At 46.4% G+C, this 18,445-nt stretch overlaps 1 protein-coding gene across 1 annotated transcript in view; it reads right to left on the bottom strand.

The window, feature by feature from the left end:
• Positions 1–3,517: 3,517 nt before the first annotated feature.
• LOC144821699 (CD5 antigen-like) overlaps positions 3,518–18,445 on the bottom strand; it is a 303,084-nt gene continuing 288,156 nt past the window's right edge. The window contains exon 4 of the mRNA XM_078678917.1: positions 3,518–3,912. Coding sequence (XP_078535043.1) covers positions 3,518–3,912 — 395 coding nt within the window. The remainder of the gene's footprint in view (positions 3,913–18,445) is intronic.

Here is an 18,445-nt window from a genome sequence, read left to right as displayed (position 1 = left end):
GAACAAGAGTTGTTCTTCTGCCTTGGTAACATTTTGTCAGTCAAATTCACCACGGTGTTCTCTGTGGGGGAAGTTATCTCCCCCAATTTCTTCTCACATAGTTTTGTGTTGTACCTTTTTTTACATTTCCGCCTATATATATATGGGTAAAAATTCATGATAAATCTTCTTTCTTATATCCTATATATTGATGATTTCTTATAATTTCTTTATTGCAGCTATATAGTGTTTGACATATGTATGAATATTAAATACATAAATAACATAAAACATCTTATATAAAACATAAAAGCCCTTCTGACTTATGTATAGCAGTGCAGATTGTTACTTTTGGGTTACTAAAGACAGGTGTACAATTCTTCTGTTGTGTTCAGCCCCCCTAGGTATTTTGAATCCATGGATATACCTAGTTTCAAGTCGGCGATTCTTAGCCTCCCTATTCCCTTCTCTTCTGCTGGAAGGAACAGAGTCTATGAGGAAATATTCTAATTCTTGGCTCCTTGAGCTATGGTATTCCTTGAAATGTCTTGCCATCGTGTATGTATTGTCCTGGTTTGTAATAGCTCTAATGTGCAGGGGTACATGTTTATGTGCTTGGAGTTTTGTACTTCCCATGTATTGTAGCCCACGAGGACACACCAATACATAAATCACATACTCGGTTTTACATGTCAGGAGTTTGCTGATTTTATTTTCCACGGGGCTAAAAGAGAATGAATATGTAGTTTTGTTTCTCTCTTGTTGACATGCTTTGCATGTCTTTCATCTGAATATATATATATACAGTGTTGCTGATACTTTGGGTCATGACCCGCTTGCCTCACACCTGACCTTTGGATTTCCCTGGCATTTCTGGCGTTGAGGTGAGAAAGGGAGAAGAGAGAGTCATCCACCTCTCTCGGATAATTATGAAATCCAGTCATATCAAATATTGCTGCTATTTTACATTACTTGCATGTAGTCATTTTATTCCAAGGCGTATTTTGCACAAAGTATCAAAACAGTGCAACTGCAGTGATGGGTGATGGACGCTATGCGGCTGAGATATACATTTAACTGCAGTGGCCAAATGTTATGAAAGATAATGATGCACCTTGGGACATGCAGTGCTGTAACATAATGTCACATGACTTTTTTAACTTAACCCCTTCCCTGCGCCACAAGTTCTGCTGCGGCGCCGGAGGATTGGCGGGTGAGCGCCCTGCTTCGGTGCTTATGATGGCTCCATGCCGTCGTGAGTCACGGGCGGCATGTTCTCATGATGGCGTGGTTTCGTCATGACCACGCCCGCTCATTAATTCACCCGCACAGGTGGGGAATTAGTGGCGCGCGGGAGGGGCGGAGGCAGCATGACGGCTCCACGCCTTCATGAGCACACGCCGCCTGTGGCTCATGATGGCGTGTAGCTGTCATGAGCACACAAGGGGTTAAGCATTCGCATTCAATGTTGTAATGTTACTCGCCTGTCAGTAAGGCTCAACAGCAGAAACTCGTCAGGGTGCAAGTATGCAGATTTGGAAATAAATTCCTGGAAGTGATTCAAAATCGGGCTTTGGCATATCTTTCTTCCTAAATTAAGTTTATTTGTTATATTTGTTAAAATATATATTAAATCTCATTTTCTTCTTTTTCATTATTATTACTATTTTATATATTTAATATGTACTATTTTATATGCGTAAATATTTATGTATATTTAAAAAACAATATTTAATACAACAATATTGATGATGTCAATATTGTTTTCTCAGTATTTTAGAAGTTGCCGATATAAGTGTAGGGTGGCGATATTTTTGGCCGTGATATTTTTGTCACAATATTTCTGACCTCGATATTTTGAGGTTCGATACCAATATACCCCAACATATTGTATGGGGATGAATGCACTGAAGATTATCACCAAGACAACAGAGGTTCTGATTGTGGCTCATGATAAGTTGGCCCGCTCGTGGCCATCATATTGGGGTCTTTTCCCCTTTCTGAAACTGTTGTTGAGGATTTGTGGGGTTACTTAATTGAGGTCCTTTACCTGCAATTCTGATTCAGGATAGTTGTTTTCACCTTCACCTCTCATCTGAGAATAGAATGTTCCCATTCCTTCCTTTAGAAGGTGAGAAATTTCAGCACAGACCTCAATTCGATTCTAGAAATGGTAATTACAAAATCATGTACTGGGGAGGGCCTAAGACAGAGATCGTGTGGCTTTAACTACTTCAGATTCCAGACTCCTACGACTGCTTGAAGGCGTCACTGCACTAGCTTCTGTGAACAAACAAATTATTCAAGGCCTCTCTGCATGAACCATCAGGTGGGGTACAACAATGGACCAAGTTTTTTACAGGGACCCGAAACCGGTCCCAGGAAGCTTGTTTCCGGTCCAGGGGAGACCTGGATTGGCAGTTCGGTCTGGACTGTTCCCTTGAGGCACAGGGTAAAGACTGATTTGCATATAGCTGGGTCTGAACTGAGGTGGCGGATTGAGCTAAAGAAGGATGATGGATTCAACCCAGATCTGTGACTGGGGTTGAGTGTCTGAAAAGTTTCAGCGCTCCGCCCATCATCTCCTTGTGTTTGCACATGTGTGACGCAAACCTCTGTCGTTTTTTTTTAAAGCATTGCAAAGCCACTTTGTGTGGCTTCAAAAATCAGGAGAAGTGAAACAGCACAAATCGCTGCATTGTGTTACTGAGCCCTGAGTTGGCATTCTTTGGGCATTACGTGGGCGCTCCCCCTCTTTTCATGTGTGTTGCAGAATGCAGGACACGTAGAAAGAGGAATATGCCTCCCAGCACCTCCCGGCACAAAAACAATTCTGAGAGGCATTTTCATCCTTCGATATGTGCTGCAGAATGAAAAAATATTTCTCTTCGTTATGCCTGCTCTTGGGAGGTTTAAAGTTTTGGCGCTGCCCGGGGTCTACATCATCAGTAAAAATCTATGGGTGCTGCGTGGGAAAGAGACTCTGCAAAGCCCATGAAACGCCTCCTTGACACAGAGTATGGTTGAAATAACACATGTATTTGTTACTTACTTTGAATTAACGCTTCTTTCTTCCATGATGTCTTCAGCATCATCTTTATATATCCTTTCTCATGACATTGATTGAGTTCTTGTATCAAAAACATGCCTAGAGCCTGCTGTTGCTTTCAATATAGATTAAAAAAAACAATCTAAGTTTGAAAAAAAAAACTAATTAGTTCCAACTCTTGGTTGTGCCTTGAGATGGACACATCTTTTCATTATAACACATACTGAAGGGACAGAAGTGACAGGGTCTGCTGATAGATGTAAGTTTTCTGCATATAGGGTTGTTGCACTAGTTCCCCTTCTGCTTTTTTTGCCTTCACAGGCTTTGCAATCTCTGAAAGACATCACTAGACTCTCCAGCACCTAATAAATCCAATTCAGTTGCCAAATTACTTTTCAGCATCAAGAAAGATGAATATTTTCTTGTTTCATTCATTTTTCTTATGATTTTCGATAGTAATGTGTTGTTATGACTTGTGCATTTTTTTAATTAATCCAACTCTACTTTTTTAATTAGTTTGTGACATTTGATGGAGTTGAAGGATTGTTGTTGGCTTCTCTTACCACTGCACTGCACTCCAGCATCGCTCTTCAACCTGCAGCTGTTGAATTTCCAGGAACCATGTGGACAATCGAAGAGAGACTTTTCTGCTCCTGTGCACCTGACGTCACTCATCCACACAGGGAAGACGCCATTTTTGAATATAGCATTTATTGTTTGTGCTTTGGATGCTGATCCACAGTTGAGTTGTCTACAGACCACCTCAGCATCCTTCATGTCCCAGTCGCTATCACAGATCGTCCCCCAGCGATTCTCGTGTTTGATCTCCACCCTCCCGCTGCAGGCGTCACCGGAATTCACCAACCGGACAGTATCAGCTCCTCCTGTGAGCAAAGGACCAGAAAGTACAGGTTAGATTGATTGCAAAGGAATCTAATGTGTGAGAACAATTGTCGTCAACTCTTTTGAATATCCATGCGCACCCATTGTTTTCTCTTTGTGACTACGGTGGCATGTGTGCTACCAGATCACACTCAAAAGCTGTGCTCATAACCAACTCTGAACTCTTTCAGGCTACCCGGCTGACTTCAGGATGAGTATATTAACATTTGGGATAGTTTATGATGACTCGGTTGACTGACCTGGTGACTAAAACTTGACGCAGCCATAGAAAGCACAAAATATGTGTGTCCTTTTGGGGGAACTCTTCTCGATGAACCCCCAGATTGATCACCTCCAGGGCCAGACTGGGATCTGAAGGCAGCCCTGGCAAATTTTGCCGGACCAACCCCTGTCTGCTACTAGGAGGGTTTTGGAGGGTTCCCCCCCCAAGAAAATTTTAGAAAAAGACAGACCAAAATGGTGAATTTTGCAGAACATTTTTCATTACATGTTCAATTGAATCAACTTTCAAAGTACAGTAAATAGTAGATGATGACCTCAAAGAGCACCAGGTGACCCACCCGGTCAAATGTACCCACAGACATTCTTTCAGAGAGCATCAAAAATAGGCACACGTAGTGAATCAAAGAGAACAAAGTAAAAGTGAGACCAGCCCCCACATGGTGTGTAGCGAGCAAGCGCAGTGAGCAACCACTACTAGGGGGAGTTTGGGGGGTTGTCACCCCAAGAAAATTTTGGAGGCAGAAAGGGCAAAACAAAGCACCTTTCAACACATTTTTCATTACATATTAGATTGTATTAACTTTTACAGCATAGTATATGATTACCTTATCGAGCACCAGGATACCCAGTCATAAATCACAGAAATTCCTACAGAGTACACTACAAAATGAAATATCTAGCATGAAACATGAATTTAAATATAACCAATGTATCTTTCAAATAAAATAGCATTAAGACATTTAAAAACACATTTAACTTCAAACAATTGTGCAAAGGTTCAGAGTAAAAAGCGTACAAGACAACGTGCAAACATTAAATGATTTTTATATCCTGAGTTTTGTAAACAGTGCTCAAATGAAGTATCTTATGTAAAGTGAGGCCAGAAACTGGGAATTTACACATAAACAAAGCACCTAGGCACTGACCCAGGCCTGATCACACCTGGCCAGGAAGCAGGGAAACATCACACATAAGCACCCAGGCCAGTAAGCATGGACATGTCACACATGAGCCTCCAGCTCACTGAGGCCAGAAACTATGGAAACGTCACGCATAAGCACCCAGGCTGCCAGAAGGCATGGAAATGTCTCACATGTCACCCTAGCCAGAAAGCATGAAAAATGTACACAAAGGCACCTAGGTCAGTGGCACTGGAACACTTTTCAGAGTGTGGGTGCTGCCATCAATGTTGCCTGTACATCACTGAAGTTATAGGATTGTGAAAAATTAAAGCATCACACAAAGAACAAGGGTAGCAGATCAGCCTTGCCTATTCCAGGACATATAAATCATATATGCCAAACCATTTAAATACACTGCACTCAGCATCCTGCATCCTGCCTTATGGAAAGGGCTTGCGCTAGTGGTGACATCCTGATTTGATTTGATTTGATTTTGGGTTTTATAGAGCGCATAGCTGCCCTAGGGCTTCCCAGCGCTAGTGACCACTGTCCTGTGGGGAGAGGAAACAGGGGGGAGGGCTCAGGGGAAGAGTAGGGTCTTTAGTTGTTTCCTGAACCTGAGGTGATTGTGTTCTTGCCTCAGGGAAAGAGGAAGGGCATTCCATAGTCTGGGGGCGTTGTACGAGAACAGGCGGCCGCCTGTTCTGGACTTCCTGATTCTGGGAACGTTTGCAAGGGAAAGGGAGTTTGATCTTAATTGTCTACTAGACTGTTGTTTTGTCACAAGTGGCCTAAGGATGGGAGGGCCTTCATTGTGCATAATTCTATGAGCTATGCACAGGGATTTGAAGTTGACCCGTTCCCTTACTGGCAACCAGTGCAAGCTTCTAAGAGCTGGTTTGGCCGAGTTCCTTGCTGCGGTTCCTGTGAGGATTCTGGCGGCCGCATTTTGTGCACATTGAAGTTTGTGGACTACAGAGGCTGGGGCCCCCAGATAAAGGACATTGCCGTAATCCAATCTGGAGTTCACCAGCCCCTGCATTAGGAGCTTTCTGGAATGGAGGGGAAGTAGATGTAGAATCTTTCGTGCCATCTTTATAAGGCCGAAGCAGGTTCCCGCGGTTTTCCTAGCTTGAGTCCTAAAACTGAGCTCCTGGTCCAGCCATATCCCAAGGCTCTTTACTTCGGGTTTGGGGGATGGCGGGGTTCCCATGCATGGTGGCCAGGGAAGGGGAGTGGGGATTTTCTTAGGGTTTCCCAGGAGGAGTATTTCTGATTTCTCCCCGTTCAGTTTTAATCGGGAATCGCACATCCACTGGTGTACCTTTTCCAGACAACTGAATAGATTAGGGAGGGCGTTGTCTGATTGGTTGAGGGAAACGACGAGCTGGGTGTCGTCAGCATACATTATTGATTTAATGCCGAAAGGCTTGACAACATCCTCGAGTGGTTCCATGTACACATTAAAAAGTGTGGGGCTCAGGGAGGATCCCTGAGGCACCCCACACTTGAGTGCTTGAGCCTTGGAGGTGGAATACCCATCTGCTACTTGAAAAGACCTGTCTTCAAGGAAGGATGAGATCCAGGCTAATGCGGAATCCTCCACTCCTATCAGCCCAAGACGGTGAACAAGGGTTGCGTGGTCCACCGTGTCGAAGGCGGCACTCAGGTCGAGGAGGATCACTGCCACTGATCCTCCTGCGTCCAATATGCCCCTGGCTTCTTCGACTACGGATAACAGTGCGGTGTCGGTCCCCTGTCCTGGTCTGAAACCTGTCTGGGACTGGCGGAGAAGGTGATTGGTTTCTAGGAACTCAGAGAGATGTTGGTTTGCAACGCGCTCGGCGATTTTGCTGATAGCCGGTAGCAGTGAGATCGGTCTAAAATTAGATGGGTCTGTGGGGTCTAGATGCGGTTTTTTTATGAGAGCCTTGACTGTAGCTTTTTTCCAGTTTGCCGGGACTGTGCCATTTTTGAAGGAGGCGTTGATCAGATTGGTGAGAGGGGGAGCTATGGTGGAAGCAACTAGCTTTAGTTTACTGATCGGGGCTGGATCTGATGGAGCGCCGCTTTTGACTTTATGTAGGACGTTAAGGAACGTTTCGGTGGTGTTTTGGGGGAAGGAGGATAGCCTCGGGGTGTCTTGGCGGGGGAAGTGGTTAGGGCGTCCTAATGCGATCGGAGCAGGCGGGAGGGAAATCAGGATTTTTTCGATTTTTTTCGAGAAGAATTCGGCCATCTGATTACATTTTGCGCCGTCCAGGTCTGGTGGTGACGGTGGGTCCTGAATTTTGGTGAGGAGTTTAACTATCCTATAGGTTTCTTTTGCGGAATTTGCCGCTGAGGCTATTTGCTCTTCGAAATGGGAAGCCTCGGCTGTTTTGAGTGCGTTTTTATAGAGCCTGATATGGATTTTATATTCACTTCTGTCTTCTGGGTTCCAGTTCTTTCTCCATTGGCGCTCTACCCTTTTGCCTTTCTTTCTTAGTTCGCGTAATTCATCGGTGAACCACGGTAGTTTGGAGGATTTCCTGGAGGAAGGGAGGGTTTTGAGTGGCAGGACTGTATTAAGGGAGTCGCTAATCCATTTATGTAATTGGATTTCAGCTTTAGACGGATCTGGGTCTACTGTAGGTAGAGTGGAGGACAGAGAGCGTTCCCATAGGATTATGTCTAGTTTTTTCCATGGGCGTGACGGGACCTGGGGGCGAGGAATATCCACCATCTTCCCTGGAAGTTGGAATTTAAAAGGAACCAAGAAATGGTCTGACCAGGGAAGGGGCAGGGGAGTTTGAGCAGATAGTTTGGAAAGATTAGAGAAAATGGGATCCAGTAAATGTCCTTTCGTATGAGTGGGATCATTACTGAGAAGTTGTAGGTGGAGGGAAATTAAATCGTTTTTTAAATCTGTGGCGAGTTTGTTGTATTGATCATCGAAGTGGAGATTTAAGTCTCCGAGGATTGTAAAGTTGGGAGTCACACAGGCCAGAGAGGAGATGGCATCCATAAGCGAGTTTATAAAGCGCCCTACCTGACCAGGGGGGCGGTAGATTAGGACCCCAGATAGTGTGGTAGATGGCGGCAGGTGTAAAGAAAAAAGAACATTTTCACTATCTAGGATGGTGACATATGTAGTAAAAGGGAATATTTTTAGGCCTGGCAAGAGGTTCCTTTTACCAGGTCAAAATGGCAGTTTTACAACTGCACAGGCAGGCTGCAACGACAGGCCCTGGCCTTGGCACGTGTTTAAGTAGGCAACTTACGTGGGTGGTACGATAAGTGTTGCAGGCCCACTGGCAGCTTTTAATTTACTGTCCTTGGGTACATGTAGAACCACATTTCTAGGGACTTGAAGTAAATTTAATTTTCCAATTCAGTGTAAGCCAATTTTACCATGTTTAACACCATCGGTGCGGTGCATTTTCCTGCTGTGCGCTGAAGTTTTAAAAAACCCGCGGTTCCTGACGAGCTCAGCTCGTCATGAGCGTACGAGAGGTGTACCTCATGACGAGCTGAGCTCATCATGAGCGTCGAAGGGGTTAAAGGAGGGATCAGCCTATGCAAATACGAGTTCCGGAGTCCGTGATAGAGTGCAGAGCAGCATCTAGAGACCGCACAGGCCTCACTGTCACCGACGAGACGCGAGCCTCTGATGCTGCAAGAGCCACCAGGCTGCTGTTACTGTTAGTGACAACAGGGCAATGTTCACAATTATTTTAATAAAGCTTGAGTTGAAGACGAGCCAGAGCATCGGGTACAAACACAGCCCACAGATCTGTCCCGGAGAAGGAGCCGATAAATGGGTGAGCCCACTTTGGAATGAGAGGGGGTTTGGACAAGTTTACAAAGAATCCAAGATGACGGAGCACATTGCATACCCGAGCAGTGACATTCTGCATGACCCTTTATGAATCATCCAGGCTTTCATGCATGAATGGACAGAGATCACCAGCTTGTGGAGAAGTCCCATGAATGAGCTCAGAGAATTGGTGAAGACACGGGGCAGATTTAAGGCTGAAGAAATATATATACAGAAAGCACCACAAAATGTACAGGTAGTGTAAAACTGAATATAGCAAGGGCATCGTATTCAATTAGAAATCTTCTCATTTACTCAATTGTTTGTGGTGATTATAGTTACTCTCTAGCTGAGTTTCTTGCTTGCATGACTTACATTTTGAAGGCTCGACTCTTGCATTTATTCCAATGTGGTTGAGTAGCTAATGCCTTAAAGAGGTCCACAGATCACATCCGCGATTATGAAGACAGTACCGGTGCATCCTGCTCCAAATGCTTCGCTTACTATGTAGAGCTTCTGGGGGGTTCCCAAACGGAATCCGCCTGACCTCCATGACAAGTTGTTCTGAAGCCTCTTACTCAGATCCCTGCTTTGCCCTCAGCATTGTGTCATGTGACTGGCGCAGCCCTCAGGCCTCCAGGGGTCTCACAGAATGTGGTCCGAAGAGACAAAGCTTTGGGCTTCATCTTGAAGACTACAGGGTTGCCTGAAGAACCTGTAACCCAAGAAAGAGCTCTCCGGGATGAGCCTGTGGGAATTATTTCACCCCTAAGAGATAGCCTTGCTGTCAGATGCCTGAAACTAGTCCTCTGTAACCAGAAACATCTCTCTCCTACATAATTCTGAGTCCCCTGAATAAAATCACTAGGTGGACAAAAACTATTCCTCTTTCTAATCTTGTGTGTGGGGTGACATTTTGGTTTGACTTCTGTGTCTTTATAATTTGTATAGGCTCAAATGCCAGGGCCCCAAATTAGGTCCGTGCCGAGGCCTAGGATTGTTTAAAATGATCATGGTGACAGGTTTATTATGTTCTTCAGCAGGGCTTTAAGTGGGATGATAAAACACTGGGGTGGGGAGGGGGGGTCTCTCAAAGGTGCGTGGTGGATGTCATTGAGGCTCTGGCTTAAAATACCTCAGCTAAAAGCCTGTGCTAAGCAGAGCGTCTCCGCCCGACTGGTATTTTGATGCTTCTGTCATTGCACCCAGATACACTTTTGTGATGCAGCGGCAGCGCAAAAGATGCGCCATGGTGCGGGCTATTTACAACGTGACGCATCTGGGAGATGTTGTTGTTTGTTTTTTGTACTTGTATAGCGCACAGCTACCCGCAGTGGGTTTCCCGGCGCTTGTACGAATACCGCAAGGGAACCCTTCCTGGCTTTCCCTGTGAAGTGTCCACTCCTGGGCACCCCCATGGTGCAGACCAGGCATCCCTCGCGTTGTGGGGGCCGTTGTGGAAACTAAGCAAGCTATTGCCCAGCCTTGCAGCGCGGGACCCATGATCAGAATAAGCACTGAGGTGAGAATATCCAGTAAGGGGAATTAATGAGCCCGAGACCTGCTGAGGCGGGAATCGAACCCTGGTCCCTGACCAGAGCTCTATATCGAGGTCTGCCTGCTCTAACCATTGAGCCACACTTCTCCACGTCATGAGATAGGTCATGTTGTAAAGCCCTGCACCGTCAGGAGGCGTTCTGGTGCAGGGGGGGGGGGGGCGTTCCTGTGCAGGAACGCCCCCCAAAAGTGTCTGCGTGAAATCTACAAGATTTCACTCAGTCACTTTTAGGGTCAAAACCCTGCGCCTGCTTGAAGCAGGCGTAAGGCTTGACGCAGCATTGGAAGAGCAGGCACCCCAGAGTATTGCTGGAGCTGCGTCGCGCTTGCGACGCAACTCCAGCAATGCACTGCATTTACGGCACAGATGCGTCACGCATCTGTGCAGTTTTAGCCCCTTGGTGCACCGCATTGTAAATGCGGCGCATCATGGGTGGCGGAGCAGCGGTGCACAATTACTGGCGCCTCCCTGCTGATACGCAAGGATGCGCCAGTATTTGTAAATATGCCCCATAATACAGCAAGTAACATTATACCTACAACAAGCCAGCACTATTGGCTTTGTCAATGGATGATAGTTGCATAAGATAAATAAGCAACAGCTATGGCTTCGTAGTATATAATATTGAAAATGCTTCAGTTCTGAAATGATGAGACTGTGAAATAACGATAAGGAGGATCTTTGAACCTGCATTAAAGGCAGTGAAGGGTCGCCCTGCTGCAGAGTCCAGAGGGTGAGGGCAGAAATGGAGAGCCCAATAGGGACCCGTCTCAGGGCATGCTTTGAAGAACCACACCGGCAGGACCAGCCCCACTTAAAGCCCTGTTCCTCAGCGGAACGAGACTGCGTGTGGTAAAGCAAATGCCTTCCATTGCTGCCCTTGTGCACACATGTCAATCAAAACAAGAACCACTCCTCTGCTGCAGGCACACAGCCCATAAGAGCCCAAAACAGACTACATTAATAGCTGCATTCTGAAACATGAGTCAGTTCGTAAATCTCCATATACAAAACATGGCTGCTGTTCTAACATTACACAAAGGCTGTTTGCACCAACAGCACACGATTCCCTGACGCAGACAGCACAATTAGGAGATGTGCATCAAGCATGCGACACTTTCCTAACAGGTTGGGGCAAGGCAACATTAGAAGAAGCAATGTAAGCTTCCCTCTCAGGCAGGAACATATCACAGTCTGCAGTATTTCTTTAATGTATTTTTTTAATGCAGAAGACCAGTATATCACAGCGACGGTGCACGCTTTGCCAACACACATCAACACATTAGCATGGGCAGAATGACTGCAAGGTTTCTTCAGACACATTTCAGTTAGTAGGATAAGCTATCCTCACCTAGTAACCGTATAGGAGAATGCAGGTTGAAAACAGCTAAAGCCATGGCAGATTTAGAATGCCAACAAAAGAAATTTGCATGCATTTAAATCCAAACAAGAATCATTTATGTAGTTCATGATTACAAAATATATGTAGAAGTACTTCTAAAGCATGAATGTGTCTGGTGAAGCACTGGAGCAATGAAGGTAAGGAGCCCAAGGTACAGCTTGGATGAGTAACCAACAAGTAAGGTGGCTGTCGTGCCGTCGTATCTGATAACCGAATAAAGATTGTATTGGAAAGCCCTACCGTCTCCTGTGTGTTCCTGGGTCGGGGAACACGACATCTGGCGACGAGGACGGGATTCGGGACCCACCGACGAGTAAACATTGCGATTTTAAACCAGGAGCCCACCCTGGATCACATCGTGACGAGAAGAAGAAGGAAGTGCCATACAGAGACGTGCAGAGATGTGGGAGCCCACCCCAAGCGCTGCAGGGAGAAGACCAAGCAATCCGGTAAGCGCCGAGAAAAAGCGCAAAGACTAGAAGAAATCGGCGCGAGCTCTCGCAAGAGTCTTGGTGGCCATCTTAGGAACAGGCGCGAGAGCCAATAGGAGCAGAGAATAGACAGGCGGACATTTTTAAGTCAGGCAGCGTCCCGATTGGACAGGAAACAACGCGAGAGCAACGGCGGCAATTTTACAATCAGGCACGAGAGCCAATAGAAAGCGAGGAACAGCGCGGCGGCCATTTTGAGGCCAGGCAAAGCGCGAGGAAGCACGAAAAGGTGCAAAACAGTGATACAAAAGCGGATTAAAGGCACAAATAAGTCACAGAAGTCACCTGAAAGGGCAGAAGAGGTGGAAATGAAAGGATAAAGGGCAAATAAAAGGTGAAAAGGAAACAGTGAAAGGAAACAACAAAATAAATCAAAGGGGACACAAAGAATAAAGAGCAAATAAAGAAAAAGAATGGCAGACCCAAAACCAAGTGCGCAATATAGAAGACCACTACCATTCAGCCTTTCTGAACCACAAACAGGAATTAGATGGGAAAAGTGGATCAGACGATTCGAAAACTACGCGGAAGCTACGGATGCAACAAAAGCAAAGATGAGAGGCCTGTTTGTAAACCTAGTAGGAGATGAAGTGGAGGACCTAATGGTAACTCTACCGAAAAAAGAGATTGCCACCTATGACCAACTAAAGAAGTGCTTAACGGATAAATTTGATCCGCAGAGAAACGTTGATTTTGAACGATACACCTTCATGATTGCATTCCAACAAGCGGAAGAGTCTCTGGATGATTTCGTAACCAGATTGCGGAAGCTGGTGACTCATTGCGCCTTCGACAAATTTGACAATGAACAGGAAATAAGGTTACGCATCATCGAAGGCTGTCGTGACATCGAATTTCGCACAAGGATCCTAAAGGAACCAATCTCATTGGAAAACATTCTGGCACTAGGGAGGGCTGAAGCCAGGGCGACAGAACATGCAAACGAAATGGAACGAAGCAAAGGACGAGGCACAGAACGGATTCAGCGAATGACGAACAACCGCTCAGGAGGCTGGAGAAAAGAAAAAATGACCAGACGACGAGAAAACAGACGGAAGGAACTTGCTACAGATGCGGACTAGAGTTCCCGCACAGAGGACCATGCCCGGCTTTCGGACAGATCTGCAGAAAATGCAATGTAAGAGATCACTATGCCAGTGTGTGCCAAGGGAGGCAATTCAGAAATGACCGAGGAAGACCAGAAAGAGCACGAATGCCAACAAACAGACACATCAGACATGTCGAGACAGGGGCAAGAAGCTCATCAGGAGAATCTGAATAAGAGGAAGCAGAAGAAAAAATGGAACGACTATACCTCATGACCGCAGAGTCAAAAACAGACGAGGAAGATGATGATGAAAGAATATGCCTGATAGACAAGAAGAAAATAAAGAAAACAGAGTCAGTGAACATCAAGGTCGGGCCACATGAAGCAGAATTTGTCCTGGACAGTGGTGCAACGTGCAACATTATGTGCGTCTCTGAATATGACAAGATGGAAAAAAAGCCGATTTTAAAACCATCTCGAGTCAGAGTATTCACGTGGGGGGCCAAAAGACCAGTGACTAACATGGGAAAGTCAAAGAAGAGCTGACATACAAAGATCAAAAAACAACTGAAGAGATACACGTACTGAAAGGAGACATCCCGGCAGCATGCCTACTGAGCAACGTCACGGCTCAAGTGATGGGTCTCATGGCAATGACATACACACATGTCGGAAAAGAAAAACATTCTGAAGGAATACCCCAAGTTACTAAGAGGGCTAGGAAAGCTGAAGGACCAACAAATAACCCTGCACATTGACGAGACAGTGAGGCCAGTCGCCCAGCACCACAGAAGAGTGCCAATACATCTGCAGCCACAGGTAGCAGAAGAGCTAGAACAAGACATGATAGAACCAGCAGAAGGACCGACACCCTGGGTATCGCCAATCGTGGCTGTTCCAAAGAAAGACACCCCAAAGATAATAATATGTGTAGACATGAGGATACCGAACAAGGCCATTGAACGTGAACGACATCCTGGAACACACCTAGACGACATGATCAGCTGTCTCAAAGGCACAAGGCGTTTTTCCAAACTGGACCTGTGTAAAGGGTACCACCAACTAGAACTGGATCCTCAGTCTCGGTATATCACAACGTTCTCCACCCCCCCTAGGTCTGTTTAGGTACAAACGTTTGAGCTTTTCAAGATTATTCACAAGCCAGGAAAAGAGCACAACCCGGCTGACTATGTGTCGCGGCACCCTCTGCCACAGGCATCACAAGCAACCACAATGGCAGAAGAATACCTCAACTTTGCACTGAAACTCAGCACCCCACTAACAATCACATTGGAAGAACTGCAAGAGGAGACAAAACAAGACCGCACCATCCAGGAATCAATGAAGATCACCAAACAGCAAAGATGGAGACATGTGAACAGCAACAGCCATGTGGAAAAAGGGGTAGAAAAAGAAGAACTGTTAGCTTTCAAAAGAGTAAGTGAAGAACTATCGGAATGCGGAAACGGAATAATAATGAGAGGCACACGGATAGGGATGCCCAGAACCCTGAGAAAAAGGACCGTGGAGCTGGCACATGAATCACACAGAGGAATTGTAGCAACAAAGAAGATGCTGCGGGAAAAAGTATGGTTTCGGGGACTAGACAACATGGTGGAAGAAACGGTGATGCGCTGCCACATCTGTCAAATAACAGGGCCGCCATCAAAGCCCGAACCACTACAAATGTCTCCACTACCAAAAGCAGTGTGGACAGAGCTGGCAGCAGACTTCTATGGGCCCCTAGAAACAGGAAGTTACCTGCTGGTGATCATAGATGACTACTCAAGATTCCCAATAGTGAGACCAGTAGCATCAACGTCAGCAAATGCGACCCTGCCTGTGCTAGATGATGTATTCGCAGCGTGGGGCTCACCCCACTCACTAAAGACAGACAATGGCCCGCCATTCTCTGGCGAGGAATACAAGAAGATCATGGCGTACCTGGGAATAAATCACCGAAGAATAACGCCGCTGTGGCCGCAGGCAAACGGCATGGCAGAACGGTTCATGGGAACAATCAAGAAGGCGATACAGAGAGCAAAGTTGATGCAAATATCAAATGGGCAGGCCCTCTGCCAGGTGCTAAGGGACTATCGCAACACACCCCACAGCTCCATGGGAAAATGCCCTGCAGAACTGGTACTAGGGCGCTCAAGCAGATCAAGATTGCCACAGCTAAAGGAGGCAGAGAAACCAGAACAAAAAGGACATCGCGACAAGAGACAAGGAACAGAAAGCGAAAATGAAGGCGTATGCTGACCAGAGAAGACACGCGAAGGGCACAATGATTAAAAAAGGAGACACTGTGCTAGTGAGACAGAGACAAGTAAAAAAGTTGGACAGCACATTCGCAAAGGAACCTCTGAAAGTGACTGAAGTCAAAGGGCCTATGATCACGGCATCAGTGGGCAAATATCACATCACGCGGAACAGCTCCCACTTCAGGGAACTAAAAATAAAGGAAGAAGAGACACCAAAGCAAGAGCAGAGTGAAGACACTGCACCAACAGAATCACCAACCGACGTCATAGAACAACGACCAAGAAGAGAGTGCAAGAAGACAAAGAGACTGATTAGGGAGATGTAAAGAGAGACAATAGTTGGACAAGCACATGTAGGAAAGATGGAACTCTGTCAGACACAGGGTCAGGGTCAGACTGATTTGCATATAGCCATGTCTGAACTGGGGTGGCAAGGTGGCCTAAAGAACGGTGATGGATTAAACCCATATCTTTTGACTGGGTGTGAGTGTTTGATTGATTCAGATGCTCCGTCCATCACCACCCCCTTTTGTACCGCTTTTGGCCACCACAAGTGTGGCAGGGTATGCTCAGACGTGAGTCCCTTGCTCACTTTGCCACTGGATTCAAGCAAGCCGGGCTGAAGACGGCTGGAATGCCAGAAACCGGTCCTCGGAAGCTTGTTTCCGGTCCAGGGAAGGCATTGCTTGGCAGTTCAGGCTCGACTGTTCCCATGAGGCACAGGGTCAGACTGATTTGCATATAACCATGTCTGAACTGGGGTGGCAAGGTGGGCTAAAGAACGGTGATGAATTAAACCCATATCTGTTGACTGGGTGTGAGTGTTTGATTGATTCAGATGCTCCGTCCATCACCACCCCCTTTTGTACCACTTTGTAAATATGGCGCAACAAGGCGCATTTTTTACGCCATTGGTGCGTCACAAAAAGTGATGCACCGGCAGCGTAAACGTGACGCACAGCCTCTTAAATGAGGCCCATCATGGGTAGGCTGGGGCCTAATGGCTTTTGCTTTAAATTGCGGCCCGGGCAAACATCGCGCCCCCACCCCAAGCCTGGCCATGAAACTCATGCAAGTGATGGCCTGCTGTCACTCCCCTCCGCCTGCAGGCGCCAGGCGGCAGACACGGGGGCAGGCTCCGCTCCATGCCAACCTGTCTGTATTGTGCAGCGCGACCCCCAATGCACTTGCGCAGTCTCCAGGCTCCACCCTAAGGGTGATGACTGTACCTCGGCGTGCAGACTGAGAGAAGAGGTCACGGTGCACCCACCCAACCCAGGTCAGAGGTCACAGGTGGATTTTTGATAAATAAAATAAAATCGAGTGAGTGACATCATGGACACGGTCCCGGACGATGCGTGCAGCACCAGCAGGTGCATTTTATGCAGATTGTGCTTGTTGTTTGCTCGGTCACGTCTCTGGGTCCAAATTGGTCCAAGCAACAAAACCGGCCCTCTGTCAACAAACCGGCCCCCACCCGTCCAGCCTACCGGGGGATTGCCCGGTGCCCAGAATTGCCGGTCTGGCCCAGATCACCTCCCTACAAACATGTTTAAGAAAAGCACCTCCCTCTCCCCTCGTCAGACCTGCCAGTAGTTCTAGGTGAATAATTAAAATCCAGCTCAGAATGTGAAATTGAGTGTATCTGGTGGGCTCAGATAAACTCAGAAATGCCAGATTTATGAGGGTTCAGAGGGTGGGTTGAGTGATGTTCTTCCAATGGGGTACAAGAGCCCTGCTGAGATGGTGGAGACCCCCCTCTGCCCTCACAAGAGGTGAACCACCCACCTTATCTAGAGCGCCGTGCCTGCCTGGCTGGGAGAACTGGGCAGCCAGCGGCTCCACCAGAGCAGGGGATGCCCCCAATGCTGACATGGCCACAGTGCCTCCTTTAACCCTCTCAGCGTGTATTCAGTGCTCACATCTACACTCTCAACGCAGAGTTTATATGGGGCCTTCTTTGTACTCTATCCCTGGGAATGCCAAATCAGTAAAAGTTGCCCCACCTTAGATGGGACGGGGTATCCCTGAAATGTTTTACTTTTTATGAAACTTGGGGCAGGAACCAGCTGTTTATTAGCACCTTACTGCATGTGCAGGCTCTTAAACATGGTCGCCATTTTGGGTAATATTAATTAAGTGACATATTTTGCTTTTGTGTAAGTCTGCCATAAGAACACGAAGGGGCAGATTTACAAGCACCTTGAGACACATTTACGCGGCCGTAGTGACTTATTTACAACGTCACGCATCTAGGGAGATGCGTCATGTTGTAAAGCCCTGCACCCTATTAAACCTGCGTCAGGCCACCATAACCTATGTTATGACTTACATCTTCAACACTCAGTATATGATACCACGTCCTGTGTTTTAACTTGACCTTGCCGTCCATTCACCAATCACTTTCCCCACACCCCTGGAGTTACTTCATGTTTAGTTCCCACTTTCTTCCAAATGAGATCTCCCACCCTGGTGGGAGATCTATCACTCAGCACCCTGAACCTGTGGTGCGACACCTCTGGGTCACACGGTTTCACAGTGTACACCAATTGTGATGTGCTTTACGAAATACACTCATATGTTATGAGTCCTGTTTCTGCCATTCCAGCCCTGAAGAAGTCTAGGGTTTACACCCCAAAGACGAAACACGTGTTGTCTGGACTTTGTGATGTTTCCGGAATAAAAAGAAAACAAAAGAACATTTGCATTGAAACTGGACTTTTTTGGCTTTCTACTTTGGATCAGATTTTCTAAACCACACAAACGTGTGTTCACAGGATTTGACTGCTTTGCATTTTGGACCTTGTGTTCCTCATTGGAGGGTTTTA

Source organism: Lissotriton helveticus, chromosome 2_2, assembly GCF_964261635.1.
Source record: "Lissotriton helveticus chromosome 2_2, aLisHel1.1, whole genome shotgun sequence".
Classification (NCBI taxonomy): Eukaryota; Metazoa; Chordata; class Amphibia; order Caudata; family Salamandridae; genus Lissotriton; species Lissotriton helveticus.
The sequence above is the reverse complement of the archived record's forward strand: the minus strand, read 5'-3'. Positions and strand labels throughout refer to the sequence as shown.